The 22221-nt window shown below is 46.0% G+C and overlaps 1 protein-coding gene across 1 annotated transcript; it reads right to left on the minus strand.

The window, feature by feature from the left end:
* Positions 1–3221: 3221 nt before the first annotated feature.
* LOC148522297 (SLAM family member 5-like) lies at positions 3222–20378 on the minus strand (the record flags this gene model as incomplete). Its single annotated transcript, XM_088474157.1, has 2 exons — positions 3222–3556; positions 20054–20378. Coding segments are annotated over 2 exons (660 nt in total), but the record flags the coding sequence as incomplete, so codon positions are not given.
* Between the last annotated feature and the right edge of the window lie 1843 nt (positions 20379–22221).

The raw sequence follows: 22221 nt of genomic DNA on the forward strand, positions 1-22221 counted from the left end.
CCTGATATTACAAATTACCACTATGCGGTCATGCTGAACAGGATTCTGGACTGGACCAGGAGCCGGGGAGTTAAACAATGGGTAGAGTTAGAAGGTGTGTGTGTTCATCAATACTCTGAGATCTTTCCTTGGCTTCCCTCTCTGCCTGGTCTCCCTCTTGTTCACCCGACTGTATCCCTTATCCTCTCCTCCTGGAGAACCTTACGACATCTACCCTATGTTTCCTCTGTCCAAATATAAAAAAACATTCTTACGACATCTCAGTAATGCAGTGCGTGCGGTTGATCCCCTCCCTTTGGCGATCATCCTCTCCACCTACACATAAAACTTGGTTCATAAGAATTGATCTATATATGAAAATGGAGGACCTAATCTTAGCATCTGTGGACAGATCTTTCGAGTTTATGGCTACCTGGTTTCCATGGCTTGAGTATAAGACCACAAATGAATATAAAGACTATATGTCTTCCTCGTTCGCTGCGAAGTAAACTTTAATTAATAAATTGAATTGGACTATTTTCTTCTTTCTCTTTTTTTCGGTATACTCCCCAGAAGCGGTCTCCTATATATTTCCCCTCTCTCCCTTTTATATTCTCTTATTAACCTTTTATAATGTTGGTATTATACACTTATACTATCTGTCTATCGTGGTCATTTTGTGTCTATTTCTGTTGGAATTTATTACTATATCTCGCTACGCCGAGAATTGTAGCCATTGTTTTGCTTAAGTGTATATTTCAAAGTTTCCAAATAAAAACAATATACAAAAAAAAATATTATCAACCTTAGAAAATATCAGTGTTATTTTGCCGATGATCTTCTGCATTGAATGCAAACATAATGATCCTGCATCGACCCGAAAGATCAAAGCAGGACCGCCGATTTGCCATCCCTAGATAGGACACTGCCTAACGCGAGATCACAACACCTCGGGACTGACAAAACAGTCGTAACCCCATCCCCCGGCTTATTCCTACACACATTTTTTTTTTGTAAGATTTCTCTAGCCCTGCGGTATTTCCCTAACCCTAGTCAGTCACCTTCTGTCTCTCCAGCCCTGCTTAGTCTCTCGTCTCCACTCTCCAGCCAGACCCCGCATCCACATGGTAGTCCCTTACTGCCTTAGTCTGTTCTGGGCCTGGCTGCTCCGTCCTCATTGTGCCGTGGTTCCCCACTCTTTCAGCGCCTTGACGCCATGCTGTCAGGTGTGCCAGCTCACAACGAAAAAAAAATGCTTTATTGCACACCCGCGGAGTTCGGAGATGGTGCGACGGTAGGAGGCAGAATGGCCGGCCCCCCTGTCACTCACTATTATGCGGTGCAGGGTAGTAACAGGCATTGTGCCAGTAGGATTGGGGCTCCTTGTCACTTTCAAGTTAAGGCGACGGTAGGAGTGGGAGGGCCACCCCCTCTCACTTTATTGAACGGCGCAGGGCGCTAGGAGCAGGCACCGGGTAGTAGGAGCAGGCTGGCCCCTGTCTGGGCCCGGGATGCCACTACCGGCAGTATCTCCCTCATGGCGGCCCTGTACCTGTGTACTGTGCTTGTTGTCTATACAGAGACTGTGTAATGATCTGTGGTCTTATTCCATCATTCCGCTTGGACATTGCATGTTAGTGGTTTATGCTGCTCTACGCTGTGCTCAGCTGTTGTCCAGGTATATACTCTGTTGCTCAGGTATATAGTGTACTATTCTGCTAACTGGTATTGGTTTTCTTGCACTGAGTGCTGTTGTCAGTGAAGGGTGCTGGTTCCAGGGCTAGGGTTCAGTGTGAAGTATACAGTCTGTGTACTGAGGTGTTCAGTCACTGCATTACATTTCCTAATAGTTACTGAGGGATCTATTTACTAAGCCTTGGATGGAGATAAAGTGAATGGAGATAATGTACCAGTCAATCAGCTCCTAACTGCCAAGTCAGAGGCTATGGGGTCTATTTACTAAGCAGTGTTAGGAGACAGAGTGAAAAGTGATAAGCCTGTGATAAGGTGCCAGCCAATCAGCTCCCAACTGTCATTTTTTAAACACAGCCTGTGAGATGACAGTTAGGAGCTGATTGGCTGGCACATTATCACTTTTCACTCTGTCTCCTAACACTGCTTAGTAAATAGACCCCTGAGTTCCTCACTGGTTTCAGTTCCAGGTCTTGCATCAGAGCTGTACCAGGGTTGCAACTTTCCTAAGTTGTATTCTGCAAGCATAAGACTCCAATTCTTGGCCTGAGTTGTGAGTTCCTATCTATCAGTACTATGCTATTCTGAGTTTCGGGGTCATCCGTGTAGCTGGAACATATCCCTGGTCTGGTTGGCCTCCTAAGGTCATTACGCAAGGGGTTGCCCAGTGACCTGGATAATCACCTCGGTTCCAATCTAACATCCTTGCATATCACAAGTCTTTGGTTCCTACACTAGCATTAGTATCTAGCCTCCTGTTCTTACTCATGAACCAGAGTTTGATCAAGCCACCTTGTTTCATATACACATCGGCCAGACCCAAGAGTCCCAAGCCAGATCTACAAAATAACCAGACCGTGACACAGGAGAGGGGCAGTGACCAGTAAATGTGATAAAAGAGGTGTAATTTGTGATTTGCCACCCAAAGTTTAAATACCACAGGATCTACATACTGGATAAACACATTTGTTGATGGAAACCAACTTTGATAACTATTATGAAGCCCATGATTCTTTTGTTGCCTGCATGAAAGATCCAGCACTGACATTTCTGGTGACCCCTGGAGATACCCCTCTAATGCGACCATGAGACTACTTAACCACTTTACTCATGTATGTTACTTACCCAGTGTAGTGTATATATAATAGAGATAACCGTGAGCCGTTTGTGAAGTGAACCAAGTGACTGTGGTGTAATTTAGATGTGTCACCAATATGCATCCTAAATTAGCACAGTAGTTAACACAAATACCACCCACATATTTGAATTACTCACAGGTAAACTAGTAATATTAGACAGGAGGAGGGAACAGAGTAGGTAGGAGAGGTAACGAGGCAGCAGGGTAGGAAAAGGCTTGAGCCTTGGGAGCAAGGAAAGGAAAAAGGTGATAGAGGGGTAGGAGGAGGTGGGTGAATCAGGAAGGCGGGCAGTAGCCTGGTTAATCTCTTAAGATTATGGCAATTCTATAGGTAGGGTGTGTTTTGTGATTGGTAGGTACCTTTGGGGAAGTTTGTGTCTATGGTAAAAGCTTGGCCACAATATGGTAGGTCTCAGTTAATGAAATAGATAGGAGTATTACACATTTCAATCAGATTTCTCTCACCAAGATCACGGCAGATCTCCCGTACACAGATAGAGACGTTCTTCTGATCGGCTGGGTTATGTACTACACACAGGAGCTCCATGTTCCAGACCTCTGGCTGCAGAGACACCTGGATGGTGTCACCATTATTATACAGCTGGTACTCAGAGTCTCTGTGTCTGTATCTCCAGGTATAGGACAACGCTGATGTGTTTGTTGGGACAGAACAATGAAGAGTCATATTACACCAGTCACTGGTCCTCTTCTCCCATCCAATCCTTATAGCTGGCTGAGGAACAGGTTCTGTAATCAGAAAGGAAGCTGTTAATGGCATACCGGGCAGCTGTCCATTTTCTGCTGCTGCCCTCTCGAGTGATGTCACGTGTTCAGGGCGGGATAGCCACAGGGTGGCAGTGAAACACGTTGAGCTCCTTTTTATATACACCACTTTGAATTCATCTATGGACTCCTGACTCTTACTTACGGATATCTATTTGGACCATTATTTCAACTGATCATCGGATTACGGCTTACCACCTATGGACACCCCTAGAGCACTTAATTACAAGGACAGAGTGCTTATTGACTTTTTGGGAACCACAACAACTATTGGTGAACTTTGCTGCCCACCATAAAGGGAGGAGGTCCTAATCCAGTAAGCTATATAAGGAGCACTAGAGGTGGTTCATTTTAAATATGTGTACTTGGACTTTTTATTAAAATGTTTATTGCATACCATTATTATTGGTTGGAACAAATAAAAATATTTTTAATGACAAAACTGTCCTATATTAGATATTTCTATATATATTTTTAAGCAGAGCTGGTTTTTATATATATTTCATAGGGTGGCAGTGAACCCTGCTCTGCACTGCCTACCACCAATTGAAAATTGGAATTGAGGCAAAATGTTCCTGGTAATCTCATATTTCTCATTTTTGGATGGAAAATAAAGCCTTCCCTCCTGGTCTCAGCTGAGGTTTAGATTAAAGGATATGTGGAAGATTGTGTGCTTGAATTCTGCACATGTAGAGGTTTGCAGAGGGTTAGTGGGTATTGGAGTCATTTTACAGGAGAAAATAAATATGTACAATGTTGTACAGAACACGGCGTGGTGGAATAATCTGATAGTGTATTGAGTGGACTACAGGTTCTCACAATCGGTTCTCAGGACTCCAAACAGTGCATGTTTTCCAGTTCTCCTCCCAGAATCAAAAGTGAGATAATTAGCTCTACCTGTGGCTCTTTTAAAATGTTTCAGTGAGTAATGACTACACCTGTGCACCTGCTGGGTGACCTGGGAAACTTGAACTGTGTGGGGTCCTGAAGACCTTTTGAGAACCACTGTATGAAAGCAAGCAGTAAAAATACAGGGTACATTCTAATCCACTGCAAAAAAATATATAAGAAATACTTATTGTTCTAAAATCCAATGTGTACATATGACAGATATTGTGAGAGGGGCCATATCAGATCTCTGATAGCAAGTGATACTTATGTGACTAAAGGGCTTTGTTTGTTTTGACCCCTACAGAAGAAAACCTTTTTTGTTGTTGCTTATTGGACTGTAGAATAGATAGGGGTGTTAGCCACTTATTAATGGGCTATTAATGAACAACTCCCACCATTGAAGTCAATGGTGAGAGACGCAGGGTTATTAAAGGTGATTCTGCGGTTCAATCCATTGACTTCAATGGTGGGAGTCGTTCATTGGCTGAGAGAGGCGGGGGCTGGCCTCTCTCAGCCAATGAACTCTCAGACATGGCCTTTCAAAGGGAAGAGCAGCGTCTGAGCTCTTCATTCTGGAGGTAACAACCATTGTGGTTTGTTACCTGTTGTGTGGCTCAGGTTTTCGCGTTTTTTTTATTTTACGAAGACCTAGGATGCCTACAGGGAGAAGGGGACCAGTCCAGGTAATGTAGGTGAGTATGTGTGAGTGTGTGTGTATTTATTAAAACTATACTGTCATGGTGTGTGTGTATTGTGTTTATTTAAACATTTCCTTACAGTTGAACTACAGGTACCAGTGGGCTCTTAATGCCTAGGCCTGGGGTGCCCTGACAAGGGGTACCCCTTTATTGGAGGGGTCCCCAACTCCCCAGGGATCCCCAGCCTGACTAGCGGTCAGGAGTAATGTTTTGGCTGGGGAACCCAGTGATAGGGTTTCCCTGGCTGTGACATTACTCCCCCGCTTGAAAAGGGTCCATTACTGGTTGTGGGAATTACAGGGAATTGTGGGAACCCTACACATTTTTTCCCCTGTAATTCCAGAACCAGGACCGGATCTAAGCCTGGTACTGATTGTGCTAAGTACAGGGGAACCCTACGCAATTTTATCCCTGTACTTACATAACCAGGACTGGCTATGAAAGTCTCACTGATGTATGCTTGTATCTGTGTCAAAACGAACTGCTCATGCTGAAAATGAAAGCATGAAGCAGTTCGATTAATTTTGGGCTTTGAAGTTCATTTTGGAGTGGGGTTTGCTGTTCGATTTGGACATGAACATGCAAAATCGAACAGCAAATCCCTTCTTACACTGAAACAAGATCAAATTAGAGTTGAAAATCGAAAGCAAAATCCATTATTAGTAAATTTGAGATTTGCTAAGGGATCTTTCTGTTTAAGTTCAATTCGATCTCAGGAGATTTCAGAGATTCATAAAAGTTAATCTCTAATCGAACTTTAGTAAATTTACCCCCTGGTCTGCTAGGCCAATGGCTAGAGACCATTCCCTATTTAAACTAACTCCTGTGTGCAAACCACTGCCTGAACAATGAGTTCCTACCCCCAGATAGTTCAAGGCTCCAGGAGTTCTCTGTATCCTGTGTTGTGTCCTCTGTGACTTCCTTATTGTTTCATTAATTCACCTGTAGGCTTTGCAGTGTTCACGCTGCTACAGACCAGTACCGCAGCGTTCACACTGATCTGCTGAGTTTCATCTGCTGCTGTACTCTGATCTTGTCAGCGCTGCAGCTTCCACTACTTTACAGCATCCACGCTACTCACCATCTTGGAAACATCCATCGCAGTGCTCTGTTACGTGCCAGGCCTGCAGTTCCCATACTGCATACAAGTCAGCCTTACCATCGCAGTCCAGCTTGCCAGTATACTCTGCTACTTACCTGTGAACTGTATACATCCTCGGTCTATACCATCATACCGCTGGGACATTGCTTGTGCTGTTCTTGTCTGTGCTCAGTATTTATCCAGGTAAATAGTATACTACCCTGCTAGTGGTTTCCCTGCAGTGTGTGCTGTTGTCTTAGGCTGGTTAGAGAAGTGTGTTGGTTCCAGGGCTGTGGTTCAGTGTGAAGGATACAGTCTGTGCACTGAGGTGTTCAGTAACTGTATTACTTTTCCTAACATTCAGTTTCTGAGTTCAGCACTGGTTCCAGTTCAAGATCTTGCGTCAGAGCTGTGCCAGGGTTACAGCTTTCTCACGTTGTATCCTGGATGCATAAGACTCCGATTCCTGTCCTGAGTTCCTATCTACCAGTACTATGCTATTGTTAGTTCCGGGGTTACCCTTGTCATTGGAGCATATCTCTGGTCTGGTTGGCCTTCTGAGGTCACTAGACGAGGGAGTGCCCAGTTACATGGGCAATAACCTCAGTTCCAGTCTAACATACTTGCACATCACTAGTCGTGTGGTTCCTACACTTGCAATAGTGTCTAGTCTCCTGTTTGCTCCTGAGCTAGAAATGGATCTAACCATCTCGTTTCACAAGCATGTCAACCAGACCCAGTGGTCCCGAGCCAGATCTACAAAACAATCAGATCATGACAACAGTGGTCATTGTCCTCAATGTTGATAATGGCATCATCCATCCTCATCACTGATGTCAGTATCAGCATGACGGAATATTAGTTCATCCCAACTGCAACCCCTACTGGTCCTGATTGGAAGCTTTCATGATGTATGAAAACCTGTGAGTTTCCCTAGGGATAATGCGAGGATCCAAGCGTCAAGCTGCTCCGCCCTCTGTTTTTCCTTCCACGGCCGCGACCATCATTGTTGGTATCTTCACGTGCACCACCCCCTTGCTAGATGCTAGAGATCCGTCAGGAACTGGCTTCCTTACCAACCCAGCGCGCAAAACTCAGTATAGCACAGAACTCTGGCTACACGCCCACAGCACGTCTATAAGACAGAACAGCCCCAAGCGATCACATGATCGTCGCAAAAAATGGGTACATTTGCTTCTGCACATGTGCTGTATGATAATACTCGCTATTTGCATCCGTGAAATGAGATGAATCCAACTCAGAGTCACTCCCACTGTTTGTATTTGGCAGGAACATTATTCCTGATAGAATTTGTTTATTTTGATGAACACAAGTTTTTCAACAGTTTTTACCATCTATCAATGAAATCCAAAACTGCTGGTGGGGTGTCTGTTCACCTCTAAAAATAACTCCAGGGGATACATGTATAATATTTTTAACAGATGAACAATCACCTTTGCAGCAGCATCTCAAAATATATTCTGTTATTGATCGTCACTGACAGTATTTGTGTAGTCTGGTATCTCTGTGATAATAATAATTAGGGGTGTGCACCGGCCACTTTTCGTGTTTTGGTTTTGGATCTGGATCTTTCTTCATGTTTTGGATCTGGATTGGTTTTGCCAAAACCACCCTTCCGTGTTTTGGGTTCTGGGTTTTGTGTTTTGGATCTGTATTTTTTTTAAAAAAAGCATAAAAACAGCTAAAATCACAGAATGTGTTGGTTTTTCTGCTCCTATGCTATTATTAACCTCAATAACCTTAATTTCCACTAATTTCCAGTCTATTCTGAACACCTCACACCTCACAATAGTGTTTTTATGTCCAAAAGGTTGCACCGAGGTAGCTGGATGACTATGCTAAGCGACACGAGTGGGCGGCACAAACACATGACCCATCTAGGAGTGATACTGCAGTGGCAGACAGGATGGCAGTTTGAAAAACTAGGCCCCAAACTGTACATAATGCAAAGAAAAAAAAGAGGTACAAGATGGAATTGTCCTTGGGCCCTCCCACCCACCCTTATGTTGTATAAACAGGACATGCACACTTTAACAAACCAATCATTTCAGCGCCAGGGTCTGCCACACAACTGTGGCTGAAATGATTGGTTCGTTTGGGCCCCCACAAAACAAGCTGGCAATTAATCTGTCCCTGCACAAACTGGCTCTACGGAGGCAAGATGTCGTCCTCATCCTCCTCTTCCACCGATTCCTCACCCTCTTCAGTGTTGTGTACATCCTCATCCTCACAGAGTATTAACTCGTCCCCACTGGAATCCACCACCACAGGTCCCTCTGTACGTTCTGGAGGCTGGACTCCCTGGAAGAGTTGATAATTCATTTTTATGAACATCATCTTCTCCACATTTTGTGGAAGCAACCTCCTACACCTTTCGCTGACAAGGTTCCCGGCTGCACTAAACACTCTTTCGGAGTACACACTGGAGGGGGGGCAACTCAGGTAAAATAGAGCCAGTTTGTTCAGGGGCCTCCAAATTGCCTCTTTTTCCTGCCAGTACAGGTATGGACTGTCTGACATGCCTACTTGGATGCTGTCACCGATGTAATCCTCCACCATTCTGTCAATGGTGACAGTATCATATGTAGTGACAGTAGACATGTCAGAAATTGTTGCCAGGTCCTTCAGTCCGGACCAGATGTCCAAACTTGGTCCTGCCTGCCCTGCATCACCGCCAGCGGGTTGCTTAGGATACCTAAGTTTTTTCCTGGCAGCCCCAGTTGCGGGAGAAAATGAAGATGGAGCTGTTGACGTGTCACGTTCCGCTTCAGCTGACAGTGTGTTCACCAGCAGGTCTTTGCACCTCTGCAGGCTTGTGTCGGCCGGAAAGAGAGACACCACATAGGCTTTAAACCTAGGATCGAGCACGGTGGCAAAAATGTAGTGGTCTGATTTCAACAGATTGACCACCCTGGAATCCTGGCAAAGCAAATGAAGGGCTTCATCCACAAGTCCCACATGCCAAGCAGAATCGCTCCGTCTTAGCTCCTCCTTCACTTTCTCCAGCTGCTTCTGCAAAAGCCTGATGAGGGGAATGACCTGACTCAAGCTGGCAGTGTCTGAACTGACTTCACGTGTGGCAAGTTCGAAGGGCTGGAGAACCTTGCACAACATGGAAATCATTCTCCACTGCACTTGAGTCAGGTGCATACCCCCTCCTTTGCCTATGTCATAGGTGGATGTATAGGCTTGAATGGCCTTTTGCTGCTCCTCCATCCTCTGAAGCATATAGAAGGTTGAGTTCCACCGCATCACAACCTCTTGCTTCAGGTGATGGCGGGGCAGGTTCAAGAGTGTTTGCTGGCGCTCCAGTCTTCGGCACGCAGTCGCTGAATGGCGAAAGTGGCCAGAAATTTTTCGGGCCACCCAAAGCGTCTCCTGCACGCCCCTGTCGCTTTTCAGAAAATTCTGCACTACCAAGTTTATTGTGTGAGCAAAACATGGGACATGCTGGAATTTGCCCAGATGTAATGCCCGCACAATATTGGTGGCGTTGTCAGATATCACAAATTCCCAGGAGAGTCTAAGTGGGGTAAGCCACTGGGCAATGATTTCCCTCAGTTTCTCTAAGAGGTTGTTGGCGGTGTGCCTCTTACTGAAACCGGTGATACACAGCGTAGCCTGCCTTGGAACGAGCTGGCGTTTCTGAGATGCTGCGACTGGTGACGCTGCTGCTGTTGCTGTGTAAGGTGATACATCTACCCAGTGGGCTGTCACAGTCATATAGTCCTTAGTCTGCCCTGTTCCACTTGTCCACATGTCCGTGGTTAAGTGGACATTGGGTACAACGGCATTTTTCAGGACACTGAGGACACTTTTTCTGACGTTTCTGTACAGTCTCGGTATCACCTGCCTAGTGAAGTGGAATCTAGACGGGATTTGGAACCGGGGACACACTACCTAAAATCAATTGTTTAAATCCCACTGCACTAATGGCTGATACCGGATGCACGTCTAACACCAACATAGCAGTCAAGGCCTCAGTTATACGTTTTGCTTCAGGATGACTGCTGTCGTACTTCATCCTCCTCGCTAAGGACTGTTGGAGGGTCAATTGTTTAGTAAAAGTAGTGGTGTTCCTACTTCCTCTCTGGGATGATGAACGACTCCCAGCAGCAGCGGCAGCAGGAGGCGTAGCAATGCAGGATCCTCCGGAGGAATCCCGGATAGGAGAGTCAGTCATGCCAGTGACATGGCCTGCAGGACTACTTCCGATCCTGACTAAGGAGGAAATTGACGAGGGGGGAGTTGACGGTGTGGTTTGCAGGTGCTTGGATACAACAGGACAACAGGATTTAGGTGTCCCTGGACTGCTTACGGTCTTAGCCAAAGTTTCTGAACTTGACAGTAACTTATTATGAACGCGCTGCAGGTGCCGTATGAGGGAGGATGTTCCTAGGTGGTTAACGTCCCTACCCCTACTTATTCCACCTTTACATAAGGTACATATGGCAAGACAGTTGTTGTCCGGATTTGGATAGAAATATTGCCAGACCAAAGAGGTGGAATGTTTGGTCTTCTGCCCAGGCATGACCGTGATGGGCTTTTTCATCCCACGGACAACAACTGTCTCCCCCGGAGCCTGATTTAAACAAACCACATCACCATCAGAATCCTCCTCGCCAACTTCCTCCTCAGCGCCAGCTACACCAGTATCCTCATCCTGTTGTATTTCAACAGTGACATCTTCAATTTGCATATCAGCAAGTGGACTGTGGGTGCTCCTTTCAGCACTTGCAGGGGGTGTGCAAATGGTGGAAAGAGCCACCTCTTCCCGTCCAGTGCTGGGAAGGTCAGGCATCGCAACCGCCACCACACTTGGACTCTCCTTGGGGATTTGTGATATCTTCTTAGAACGCACAGTTCTTCGCTGTGCTTTTGCCAGCTTAACTCGTTTGATTTTTTTAGTGGGAGGAGGACTTCCATCGTCATGTGAAGCTGAACCACTAGTCATGAACATAGGGAAAGACCTTAGCCGTTCCTTGCCACTCCGTGTCATAAATGGCATATTGGCAAGTTTACGTTTCTCTTCAGATGATTTAAATGTTTTTTTTAAGGTCATTTTCCTGAACTTTGGCCCTCATTCAGAGCCGCACGTTAACAACAGTACGCTCGTTGCGTTCCGATGTTGACTAACCGCGCATGCGTCGGTGTTACACTGCGCATGTGCGTACGGCAGATTGCGAGCTTTTTTTCTCTCGTTCCTAAAATAGCGTACAGGAAGTGACATGTCAAATGTGATTGACAGAACAGGGCGTTTTTGGGTGTTGACGGGGGTGGAGATGAAAAAACGCAGGCGTGGCGAGGCGTTTTTGGGGCGTACATACATTAGCAGATGCGAACGTCAAATGTGTTCGGACCGTCTCATACGTCACTGAAACATCCGCTTTCCCTTCAAAATGCTCGCACAGCTTAGGGTCAGGATTACTCGACCACATTGGCGATGGCCTTCTCCTCCGTCCCGGGACTCCACGATGGTGCAGCGATTAATCGCGGCTGGTCAGTAAAGTAATTAGTGTTGGATTGAAATCCGGCTTGGTATGTGTTTGGAAAGCAGTTTATTGGGATAGCACAAAAGCGTACGCAGGTGGAAATCAGAGCTGCTAATGTCATGATTACACAATCAATTAGCGTACATTTTTGGGGTTTTATTTTGGCCACAATTTGTTGGTTATGGCCTATTGTAACAATAATGTCATCATCTTTTAATTAGCTCCCCTTTTTTTTGGTTTACTGTGGAATTTGCATCGCTATGTGATTTTTGAAACGTTCCTTAAAGAGGCCTTTTTTTTTTTTTAAGAGGGTCAGTTTTTGCCTTTAGGGCCAGGATTAAATGTAACCCATTTGTACAATAATGTCACAATACAATGTCAGTTTTTTGTTTTTAATTTATTGTTTAAACACAAACAAATTGGCCTAATATTTTGTTGCCTTTTTTTGTGGCCAAGATATTTGATCAAAAAAAAAATTAACCATAACTGCTAACATAAGCGTAAATACAAAATTTAAAAACATTTCACAAGAAAGGAGAGGGAAGTTTTGACCAGAAAGGAATATGAGCCAAGCACAGAAGGAGTGTGGGAAAAGTCGCCATTGCTGTCACCGTTTTCTCGCCCGTTTGGCTGGGTGAGGGTGGGCGCCAGACCGGGTCCGGGATGCCATCGGGCTGGCCTGTCCAGAGGCAGATGTTGTGGCCTCTGGACTAGGCACAGGGCTAGGCACATTTGGAGGATTGCCTGATGTTGTGCCAGAGGTGGAGGATCCGGATGTTCGGGCAGGAAGGGAGGTCGGCTCCACCATGTGCTGGCGAACGAGCTGCTCCAGGGCATCGGCGATGCGGATGTTGGCCCTGGTATTTTCCGCCAGGGCCTGAGCAATGGTCACGTTGGCCGCAGCATTTTGCTCCAGGGCCTCAGCCACCCGTATCAGACTGGCGTCCATCCTCTGCAGAATCTCCGTATGGCAATCCGATTTAAAATTGAGTTCTGTGAGGAGGCCCACTGCCTGCGAGGGGGCATGCCCTGGACTGGCTTCTGCAGGGTCCTCAGCCGGATGTACTGGTTCCTCCCCTGCAGAGCCAGCAGAAATTCTGCGGCCAAGGCTCCCCTCTGGAGCAGACTCATCCGCCTCTGTCTCTGTTAGGAAATTGGAGAAAAGACTCACATTAGAATCTACATATTGGCACAATAGCATTTCAGAGTTGGTGACATCACAAGACTTACCTTGGCCAACATGAGGAGCCGCAAAGTCTGGCATGTCCGTATCCATGTTGGACACGCCAAACACCTCCACAGCCTGCACACACCCCTGTGCCATCTCTTCTAAGTCTGTCAACTCCAATGACACAGGGGTGGGACCCCCACCTGTCCCCCTTGCATGCCTAGCCCTGTCGGCAAGTTTTTGTTTGAGACGATATTTGAAGTCTGCCCATCTGTGGAATGAATTTGGAACCATTATCCTTTTTTTTACAATGGGGTTTGTTTATAGGATGGGAAAGTGTTTACTTACCGCCGTTTGACATCCCGGGCTAGACGGACATAATCACCCACCCTATTGACAGCAACGGCGACCTCCTCCCACATTCTCCACTTCTGGCTTTGGCTCATATTCCTGGCTGCCTGGGGCAGGATGTCAACGCACTTCTGGATCAAAACCTCCATCTCCTTGCTTGTGAAATGTGGCTGCCTTTTTTTTTTGGCAGCTTTGGCGGGTTGACTGGGGCCAGCAGTCTCTTCCATGTCATCGTCCTCACCTATTTGGGTAAATATTCAGATTTAGCCACTTCACAACTTGACCAATATATTTGTTTGAAAATAATCATGGAGACAAAATGCATGAAGGCCTTACCGCCGGATTTTTGGCCATTGTTTCCCTGGTCTGAAGCCATGTTTCTGCTTCCAGAATGAAAACAACCAGAAATTCAATGTGATTTCGTGACGTATTTATACATGCGTCCTTTGTTTGCGGCCGCATCATTGATTGTGCGTCCCTATGATTCATCCTTAATTTGTGCGGGAAAATAAACACTATTTATGGCTTGGTGTGTGTGGAGTCGAGGTGGGGTTGTTGGAGTGTTGTCGGTTAAGTTGTTTGGATTTGGTTGTTTGCGGTTGGAGGATTTGGCAGAGTTGGTTTTTTGTTTGTTTTTGCTACAGTTCTTTTGTTTTTCCGTTCGCATTTTTTTCCTTTTTTCCACATCCTTTCCTGATTTGGTAAGTTTTGTGCAGTCAAATTTGTGGCCAATTGGTGTCTTCTTCTGTTTTGTGGTTAGTTAATTTTTTTAACACTCATTTCATCTTTTTTAGTTTTTTTTGGTTTTCGGACCCAAAGAAGTTTTTTTGGGAAATCTTATATAATCGAGTTGGGTAAGTCCATTTTTTGTCTTGCATTTGCGAATTAATTTCCGCATTTTTGGCTGTTGGTGTAGTGACTTGCATTTGCGAATTAATTACCGCATTTTTGACTGTTGGTGTAGTGACTTGCATTTGCGAATTAATTACCGCATTTTTGACTGTTGGTGTAGTGACTTGCATTTGCGAATTAATTACGGCATTTTTGACTGTTGGTGTAGTGACTTGCATTTGCGAATTAATTACGGCATTTTTGACTGTTGGTGTAGTGACTTGCATTTGCGAATTAATTACCGCATTTTTGACTGTTGGTGTAGTGACTTGCATTTGCGAATTAATTACCGCATTTTTGACTGTTGGTGTAGTGACTTGCATTTGCGAATTAATTACCGCATTTTTGACTGTTGGTGTAGTGACTTGCATTTGCGAATTAATTACCGCATTTTTGACTGTTGGTGTAGTGACTTGCATTTGCGAATTAATTACCGCATTTTTGGCGGCTTATTCATCATGTAAGCCAGTTTTGCTTTTCCCTTTTCCATTTTTTGGGTCCATTTGAACCCTATTTGACGTACGGTGTGCAATGTCGTTTTCATCGATGGCCAAATGTGTGTTTCCGCTATTTTCTGTGTTGGCTTGCAACAATTTGAATAAAAAAAAATCACCCTCTGAATTTTTGAAGTCTCATTGTTGGCTTTTTTACAGTTTATACGTATCATGACAATACCCCGGCATGTAAGCAGCTATGGATGGTATCAGAAAGCTAAGTTGTTTTTTGTTACTTTTGGGGTGGGTCAAAAGCCTTACATTGTAAACTTTGAATTTCAGGTAGATCTGGGGCGAATTGTTCTGGCCCTGCTCCCGGAAGACGACCAACCTCAAACTCGTCCCAGGCGTAGGCATCGTAGGCATGCAAGGCCCCAGATATTTCGAACACGTGTCACCCTTTTTGGAATGCCCGATGATGAGGTTTTAAGACGCTACCGTCTACCTCCCAAAATCATCATAGACACTCTCTCATTAATAGAAAGTGATCTTGAGCGGCAAATTGACAGTCCAACAGCAATACCACCACTGACGCAATTTATGGCGGTGTTACATTTCTGTGCCTCAGGATCGTTTCAAACAACGGTGGGAATAGTGGCGGGCATCTCCCAATCCTCCTTTTCCAGGATCCTGAGGGCAGTGATGGAGGCACTTTTCAAGCACCTCCATCATTTTATTAAAATGCCTTTGGATATGGGTGCCCTTAGTGTGGCCAAGGCCAATTTTTACCAAATAGCTGGCTTTCCACACATCATAGGGGTTGTGGATGGTACTCACATACCACTTCAGCCTCCTTTTAAAAGGCCGATTCAGATGCCTCCACCGCTCTGGTGGCGAGCTCATGTATGTGCCGGATATGGTGTCGAAAATTGTGGTCCTGTGTGGGATATTTCACAACATTGCCATAAGGAGTGGTGTCCCAATGCAGCCAGAGGATGCCTTACCTGAGGATGGCCCCCCCGAGGTTGGTCAAAGGTCAGTATGTGGGGGGGCCATACGCGATGATGTGGTGGCCAGATTTTTTAGGTAAGTTTGAACAAAACTCCAGTGTTTATACCTAATGTGTTTGTGTTTTTTGGCGAACATCTAATTTATTTTTATTTTTCTCACCATCTTCTGTTTGTTCACATAATCTTTGGCACTCCAACGCTCACTACTTCCTGCTACCCTTACCAAACCTGGATCTGGTCCTTTTGGGCATATATTCTGGAACCCATATCGCAACGCCATGTTTGTGGAATCATGTTGGCATGGTCCTTCGTCAACCAGTTCTTGATTTTGTGTTTTTATTTAATTATTTCTTGGTATGTGTTGTATTTGAATTTATCACTGTGTATTTTTTTTGGGAGTGACCACTTTGTTTTCTCTGTTATGTTGTGAATAAATGTTTGAAGAGTGAAATGGTCTTCCTTTTTTGGAACGTTAACAGCAAGTGTAACCAGGTTAACACAAGTTACATGTGACTAAGGGGTAAACCAGTACTGACGCCAGTTGAGCTAAACTGAAATATGTTTTCAGCTTCCCAATCCACACCAAAAGGAAGCCTGGCCCAACCTTGGGATTTGTAAGATTGGCCTAAGCAGCTTGCGCACCAAGTAGGAACCTGGAAAATGTAGAAATATGTAATTGACACTACACCCAAAAAGGGAAATGACATTGTTACTGTTATGTGTTTCTTGTGTCTGTTTGACATACAAAGACAAAACACAATCTAACTTTTAAAAAAGGGAAATCCTTGCAGGAACAGTCTACTTATGTCAGGCTAAACTATCTTGGTTTTGGTTTTTAAAAATGAGCCACAACGTATATTTGTCTTAATAAATTTAATTGGAAAATAGAACAAAAATAAAAAAACTAATGCCGAAGGAGGCCAGACAGCCGGTCGAGGGCCACCAGAATGCCGATGACATGTTGGCGCATCTGCCCCACAACATCCGCCACCTCTTGCCGACGCCTCTGTTCCTCTGTGGGTGAGAAAAGTGTGTGGGTTAATACAACAATAGGGAATCCACAGAAAAATAAAAAAAAACAACCAAATCACTCCTAAACCCAAAAACAAAAATAAAAAGGGTGGGCTGGCAAAAATACAAGGCCTAGGTACAAATTACCACAGGTATGATATGTGTATGTTTAAATCACCAGGAAGAGGTAAAGGCAAACCTTCACAATCAACAAAAGTCAAGCCACAAAAACACGAAGAAAGGCACGACACATGATTACATACAAACAGTTTGTGCTTTAAAAAAAAACGGGAACGCCGTCTGGACGGACGGTGACGGCAGAGTCTTGGCTGTCCCCCTAAAATATGTCAAAGAAATTGCGTTTAGTTTATGGACAAATCCGGGCAACCAAACTAAAAAAAAAAAAAAAAAAAAAGCCAAATAGCAGTAGAATTAATAAATCAGAAATAGAGGGGAAACATGCACACGCAGATATGAGTACAAATAATAAATAGAACAGACAGGAAAACATGCACACGCAGATATGAGTACAAATAATAAATAGAACAGACAGGAAAACATGCACACGCAGATATGAGTACAAATAATAAATAGAACAGACAGGAAAACATGCACACGCAGATATGAGTACAAATAATAAATAGAACAGACAGGAAAACATGCACACGCAGATATGAGTACAAATAATAAATAGAACAGACAGGAAAACATGCACACGCAGATATGAGTACAAATAATAAATAGAACAGACAGGAAAACATGCACACGCAGTTTGCCCCACAAACACAAACATTAAAACCACAATACATAACACTTACTTGCCAGGATCTGCATGCGAAAGCATGCCAGCAAGCGGGGCGTTCGCCGTTGCAGGTCGGACCACCTGCGCTCCAGCTGCCCGATGTTGCGGCGTGAGCCGAAGGACCGCAGGCGGGACCGTACCTCCGCATACGCGGAGCGCTTCTGCCGGTTGGTCATGGGTTGAGGCTGGCTGGTGATCCGGCGATCCATGACCTCCGTAAGCACCAGCAGCTCGCGCCTAGTGAATGCGGAGGCTCTCATGATGGCAATGGTGTTTTTCTTAAAAATAATTTTTGATAAAGTGTGTAAAAATTTTCTGATTGGCTAATGTATTTTGGAAATTAACAGGAGCAATTTTATTGGTTAGTGTATGAGTCATGTGTTCGACAGGGCCAGAAATCTCTGGAGAGTTAGGATAGGCTTGATGCAGTGACATGCGTAAGCAAATTTAAATAAAGAAATGAACCCAGGGAAATATGCGGGGATCCACAGCAATAGTACAATTGTTTACTTGTGGTTCACATGTTTTTTGAACAATAAAAGCGAATGTTTCATCCGTACGTATTCTGTGGGTAAACACAAACACGGACAAGAGTAAAGTTTCTTGCATTGTGTTGAAAAAAACAAACAATTAAGCTAATTGATACATTGATTGGCATGATACGATTGATGGAGGTAGGCAGAATAAAGGAGCAGGTAATCGACATCTGACAAGGCCACTTCCTGTTTATACTTGTGCGTGCGTTCCTTTCAAGCCATTTCGGGGATGTACGCTCGCTATTTCGTACGCTCGTTAGTTAGAGGAGGGGTCGTCAGAGTTTTGGGAGGAATTTTAGATGCGAACGAAAATACGAGCGAGCCATTGAATTTAAATATTTTTGTACGTACGCCTAACGTACGTGCGCCCGCTTGCGAGTGGGTCTGAATGAGGGCCTTTGTCATTTGGGATTGTATGTGACTTCTACTATGTCATTGGGCATCGGCCTTGGCAGACGACGTTGATGGCATGTTATCGTCTATGTCATGACTAGTGGCAGCAGCTTCAGCACTAAGAGGAAGTGGTTCTTGATCTTTCTCTATTTTATTTTTATCGGAGAAAGTTTGGTCCTCCATTTATGTTATATCGATTTGATATATACGTGCGGCTAAGGCGCACACAACACAGAAAATATTTTTTTATTTTTGCTGGAGAGTAGTGCACTTTGAGGGTTACACCACCCTTTAAGAAATGAGCCAGCCGGCTCTTTACTTATGGGACACAGGCGCACGCTTGGCGCTGCTCCTTTGTTGATGCACGTGCGGCTACTACGCACACAATTCACAAACACAGAAAATATTTTGTTATTTGGTTTGGAGTGTACTTTGGGGGTTACAGCACCCTTTAACGGTCAAGCCAGCCGGCCCTTTACTTATGACACAGGCGCACGCTTGGCACTACTTTGTTGATGCACGTGCGGCTACTGCGCACACAATTCACAAACACAGAAAAAATATTTTATTATTAGGTTTGGAGTGTACTTTGGGGGTTACAGCACCCTTTAACGGTCAAGCTAGCCGGCCCTTTACTTATGACACAGGCGCACGCTTGGCACTACTTTGTTGATGCACGTGCGGCTAATGCGCACACAATTCACAAACACAGAAAAAATATTATTTTTTTTAGCACTTGGGGGGAGCACCCCTGATGGACAGAGCACCCCCTGGACAACACTACAGCACACCTTTAGGACTGGGACACTGCACAGGACTTTGGAGTGGACACAGCCCCTATGGAGAACTGACTGCACAACACAGTCCAGCCAGCCCATTTGGACTTTGAAGTAGTGGACACAGCCCCTATTAACAACAGCAGCACAGCACAACACAGCCAGCCCCTATGGACTTTGAAGTAGTGGACACAGCCCCTATGGACAACAGCAGCACAGCACAGCACAGCACAGCACAGCACAACACTACTCTGCACTACACTACACTACACAGCCCAGCCAGCCCTAACTCCCACCCTCCCTCTTCACTGTCCACAGCCGAGTGAGAAAATGGCGCCGACGCGGGTACCTCATACTTGCCGACATTCAGCTCCCTCCTTCCGGGAGGGAGCTGAATGCCTGCATTCTGTGGGGGGCGTGGCCGGACTGTGATGCCGTTTTGGGGGTGGGGCTGGGGGCGTGACCACCCGATTGCGTCATCGTGGCCCCGCCCCCTCTTCACAATGCCGGAAAAAAGGCATTATAAAGCAGGGGGCGGAGCCTCGATGACGCAATTCAGCGCGAATCGCGTCATCGGGTCCCCCGGCAGCGGGGGGTTTTACTAGCAGTTTGGGGGGTAGGCGGCAGCCGGGAGGCTTGCCTGCCTTTCCGGGGGGTCGGGAGCGGCACCCGATATTCGGGAGGCTCCCGACCAAATCGGGAGGGTAGGCAAGCCTGGGGTACCTTATATAGGATCCAAAAACCGCGAGACCCGGAAGGCGGGATGATGACGTTTTGCCTCGATTTCAGATCCGAGTCAGGCGGGAAAAGTCGAGCCTGACTCGGATCTGCCTCGGATCGGGGTGGGCTCGGGGGGGTTCGGATTTCAGAAATCCGAACCCGCTCACCCCTAATAATAATACATACCATAGATTGTGACGTTATATGAAAACGTATCAGCATTTTCATCTTCATAAGTAATATCTGAGATGAACGTTCCGCTGTCCTCCTTTCTCACATCCTTAATAGTTACTGACATTAAGCTGTCAGCCACTTCCAGACGACCAGAGAACTGAGTAACATATATGTAATAAGGCCCATCACTGACATCCAGGATTGGTTTGAAGTTTCCATTCTTGCTGAACTTCCAGCTAGCTACTCTTACAGGACGCGTCTTGTTCCATGGGTTAGACATAGTGACAGCTCCGTGCAGCAGTCCATTCACCTGGACAGGAAGACGAGCTTGACTGCCTATAGGTAGAAAACAATATGTTATTTATAGTCTGTGTCTGATACATGATGATAATATTTTGTTTTTATAGTACTGAATAATACCAGAGACCCCAGTAGACACAGGCCTAAATTAGTATCAGTAACTGGGACATGAAACTATCCCCCTAGCAGTACAAGAACAGATAGATAGATAGATAGATAGATAGATAGATAGATAGATGCTATTTCTACCCCAGGTAAACAAAGACTATATTTACTACATACAGTATTTAAGAAGAATAGCAGCTATATCTGTACAGCCAGCTGTCCTCTTATTCTATCCCTTTTACAACATCTGAAAGAGCAATAGATGTATCCCCCAGGAGTGACCACTAGAAAGGCTGCAATAATAATAATAATAGGAAGAACATGTGGAAGAGTAATAGAAATGAGTTGGATAATTAGATAACTTTCATTACTAATAATAACTCATTATAAAGAAGTTACATTGGGGGAACTGGCTACAGGAGACGAAGATGGCTGCGCGCACAGACGCAGCTGCTGCATTGCTCACAGAGGGGGACATTTCTCCAGGGACCTTCAGGATTGGGGCTGCAGCTTGCCCTCCTGCTCCTGGCTGCGGTATTGGGTCACTCCGGTTGTGTCTACTGCCCCCGTGCCGACCTCTTGGAGTTGGGAGGTCGAGGGTCTGTAGAAGTTAGAGTCAGTGCTGGGGCCGGAAAGGGCGCCAGGATCGTGGGTCCTCTTTCTGACGGCCTGCATGTCCCCGCTGTATGACACTGGAGGCGCCGGGGTCACCGTGTCAGGTGACGGTCGCTTTGTTGTTCTTGTCAGTGCTGGCGACAGGGGCGTATCTATAATAGTGCAGGGTCCCCACTCCGGGCCCCTGGGCCCCCACACCGCACACCCTGCACCAATATTTTTTATACTTACCACTCCGTCTGGAGTCCCACGTCAGCACTGGTATCAACGGAGTAGGAAAAACACAGAGAAAAAGACTGCTGCGCCATTTTCCCGGTGACCTGCGCATGCGCTGTAGACTCTGGGCACAGACTAGTGCCCAGAGTCTTCTGCTGCGGCGCTGCGCTCAGTGCGCTGCCGGCCGCCAGAGAGAGAGGAGGGGGCCTTCTGACAGAGACTGCACACGGGTCCCCCTCCTCTCTTGAAATGTCCCTGGCTGGCGGTGCTGGCGTCAGAGAGGTGGATAAGAGCCATCACAGGGCCGGCTCCAGGGGTAGCGGCGCCCTGTGCCACCTGGGTAACTGTCGCCCTTTAGTCAATGGGGGCGTGGTCCAATTATCATAAGTCATGCCCACACGGCATGCCTCCCATGTAACGTCAGGCTGGGGGCGAACCCAGCACTCCGTCACTAGCTGGGCTTCCCCCAGCCCTCTCCTGGCACTGAATGGATGCCGCGCGCATGCGCGCAGCATCGATTCAGCTACTCCGGGTTCCGGTACAGCTGCAGTGGTGGGGGTGCCCAACCTCCCGACCAGATCACCCGTGGGACACTTCGTCCCACAGGTGGAACAGCGGGAAAAAAAGCTGTCCCGCTGAAATTGGGATGTTGGGAGGGGTGCGCCCTCTATGGGGTGGCGCCCCTGTTCAACCGCACTGGTCGAAAATGCCTCGAGCCGGCCCTGAGCCATCATTCCAGCCGGGGCAGCCATGATCGGGACAACTGAATCCGGAAAGGATATCGGCAGTGGAGGCAGACATGGCAGCAGAATCAGCAGCAGAGTCAGTGGCACCCATGCAGACAGAGGAGGCAAAAAAGGGGAAAGAGAGCTGTCACCTTGGCAAGATTAAGGTACCAGCCATTTAACCCCTCTTTACGCAGCATACTGTATTTTTCCCAATAA

This window comes from Taudactylus pleione, unplaced genomic scaffold (assembly GCF_031769625.1).
Source record: "Taudactylus pleione unplaced genomic scaffold, aTauple2 ptg000148l, whole genome shotgun sequence".
NCBI lineage: Eukaryota > Metazoa > Chordata > Amphibia > Anura > Myobatrachidae > Taudactylus > Taudactylus pleione.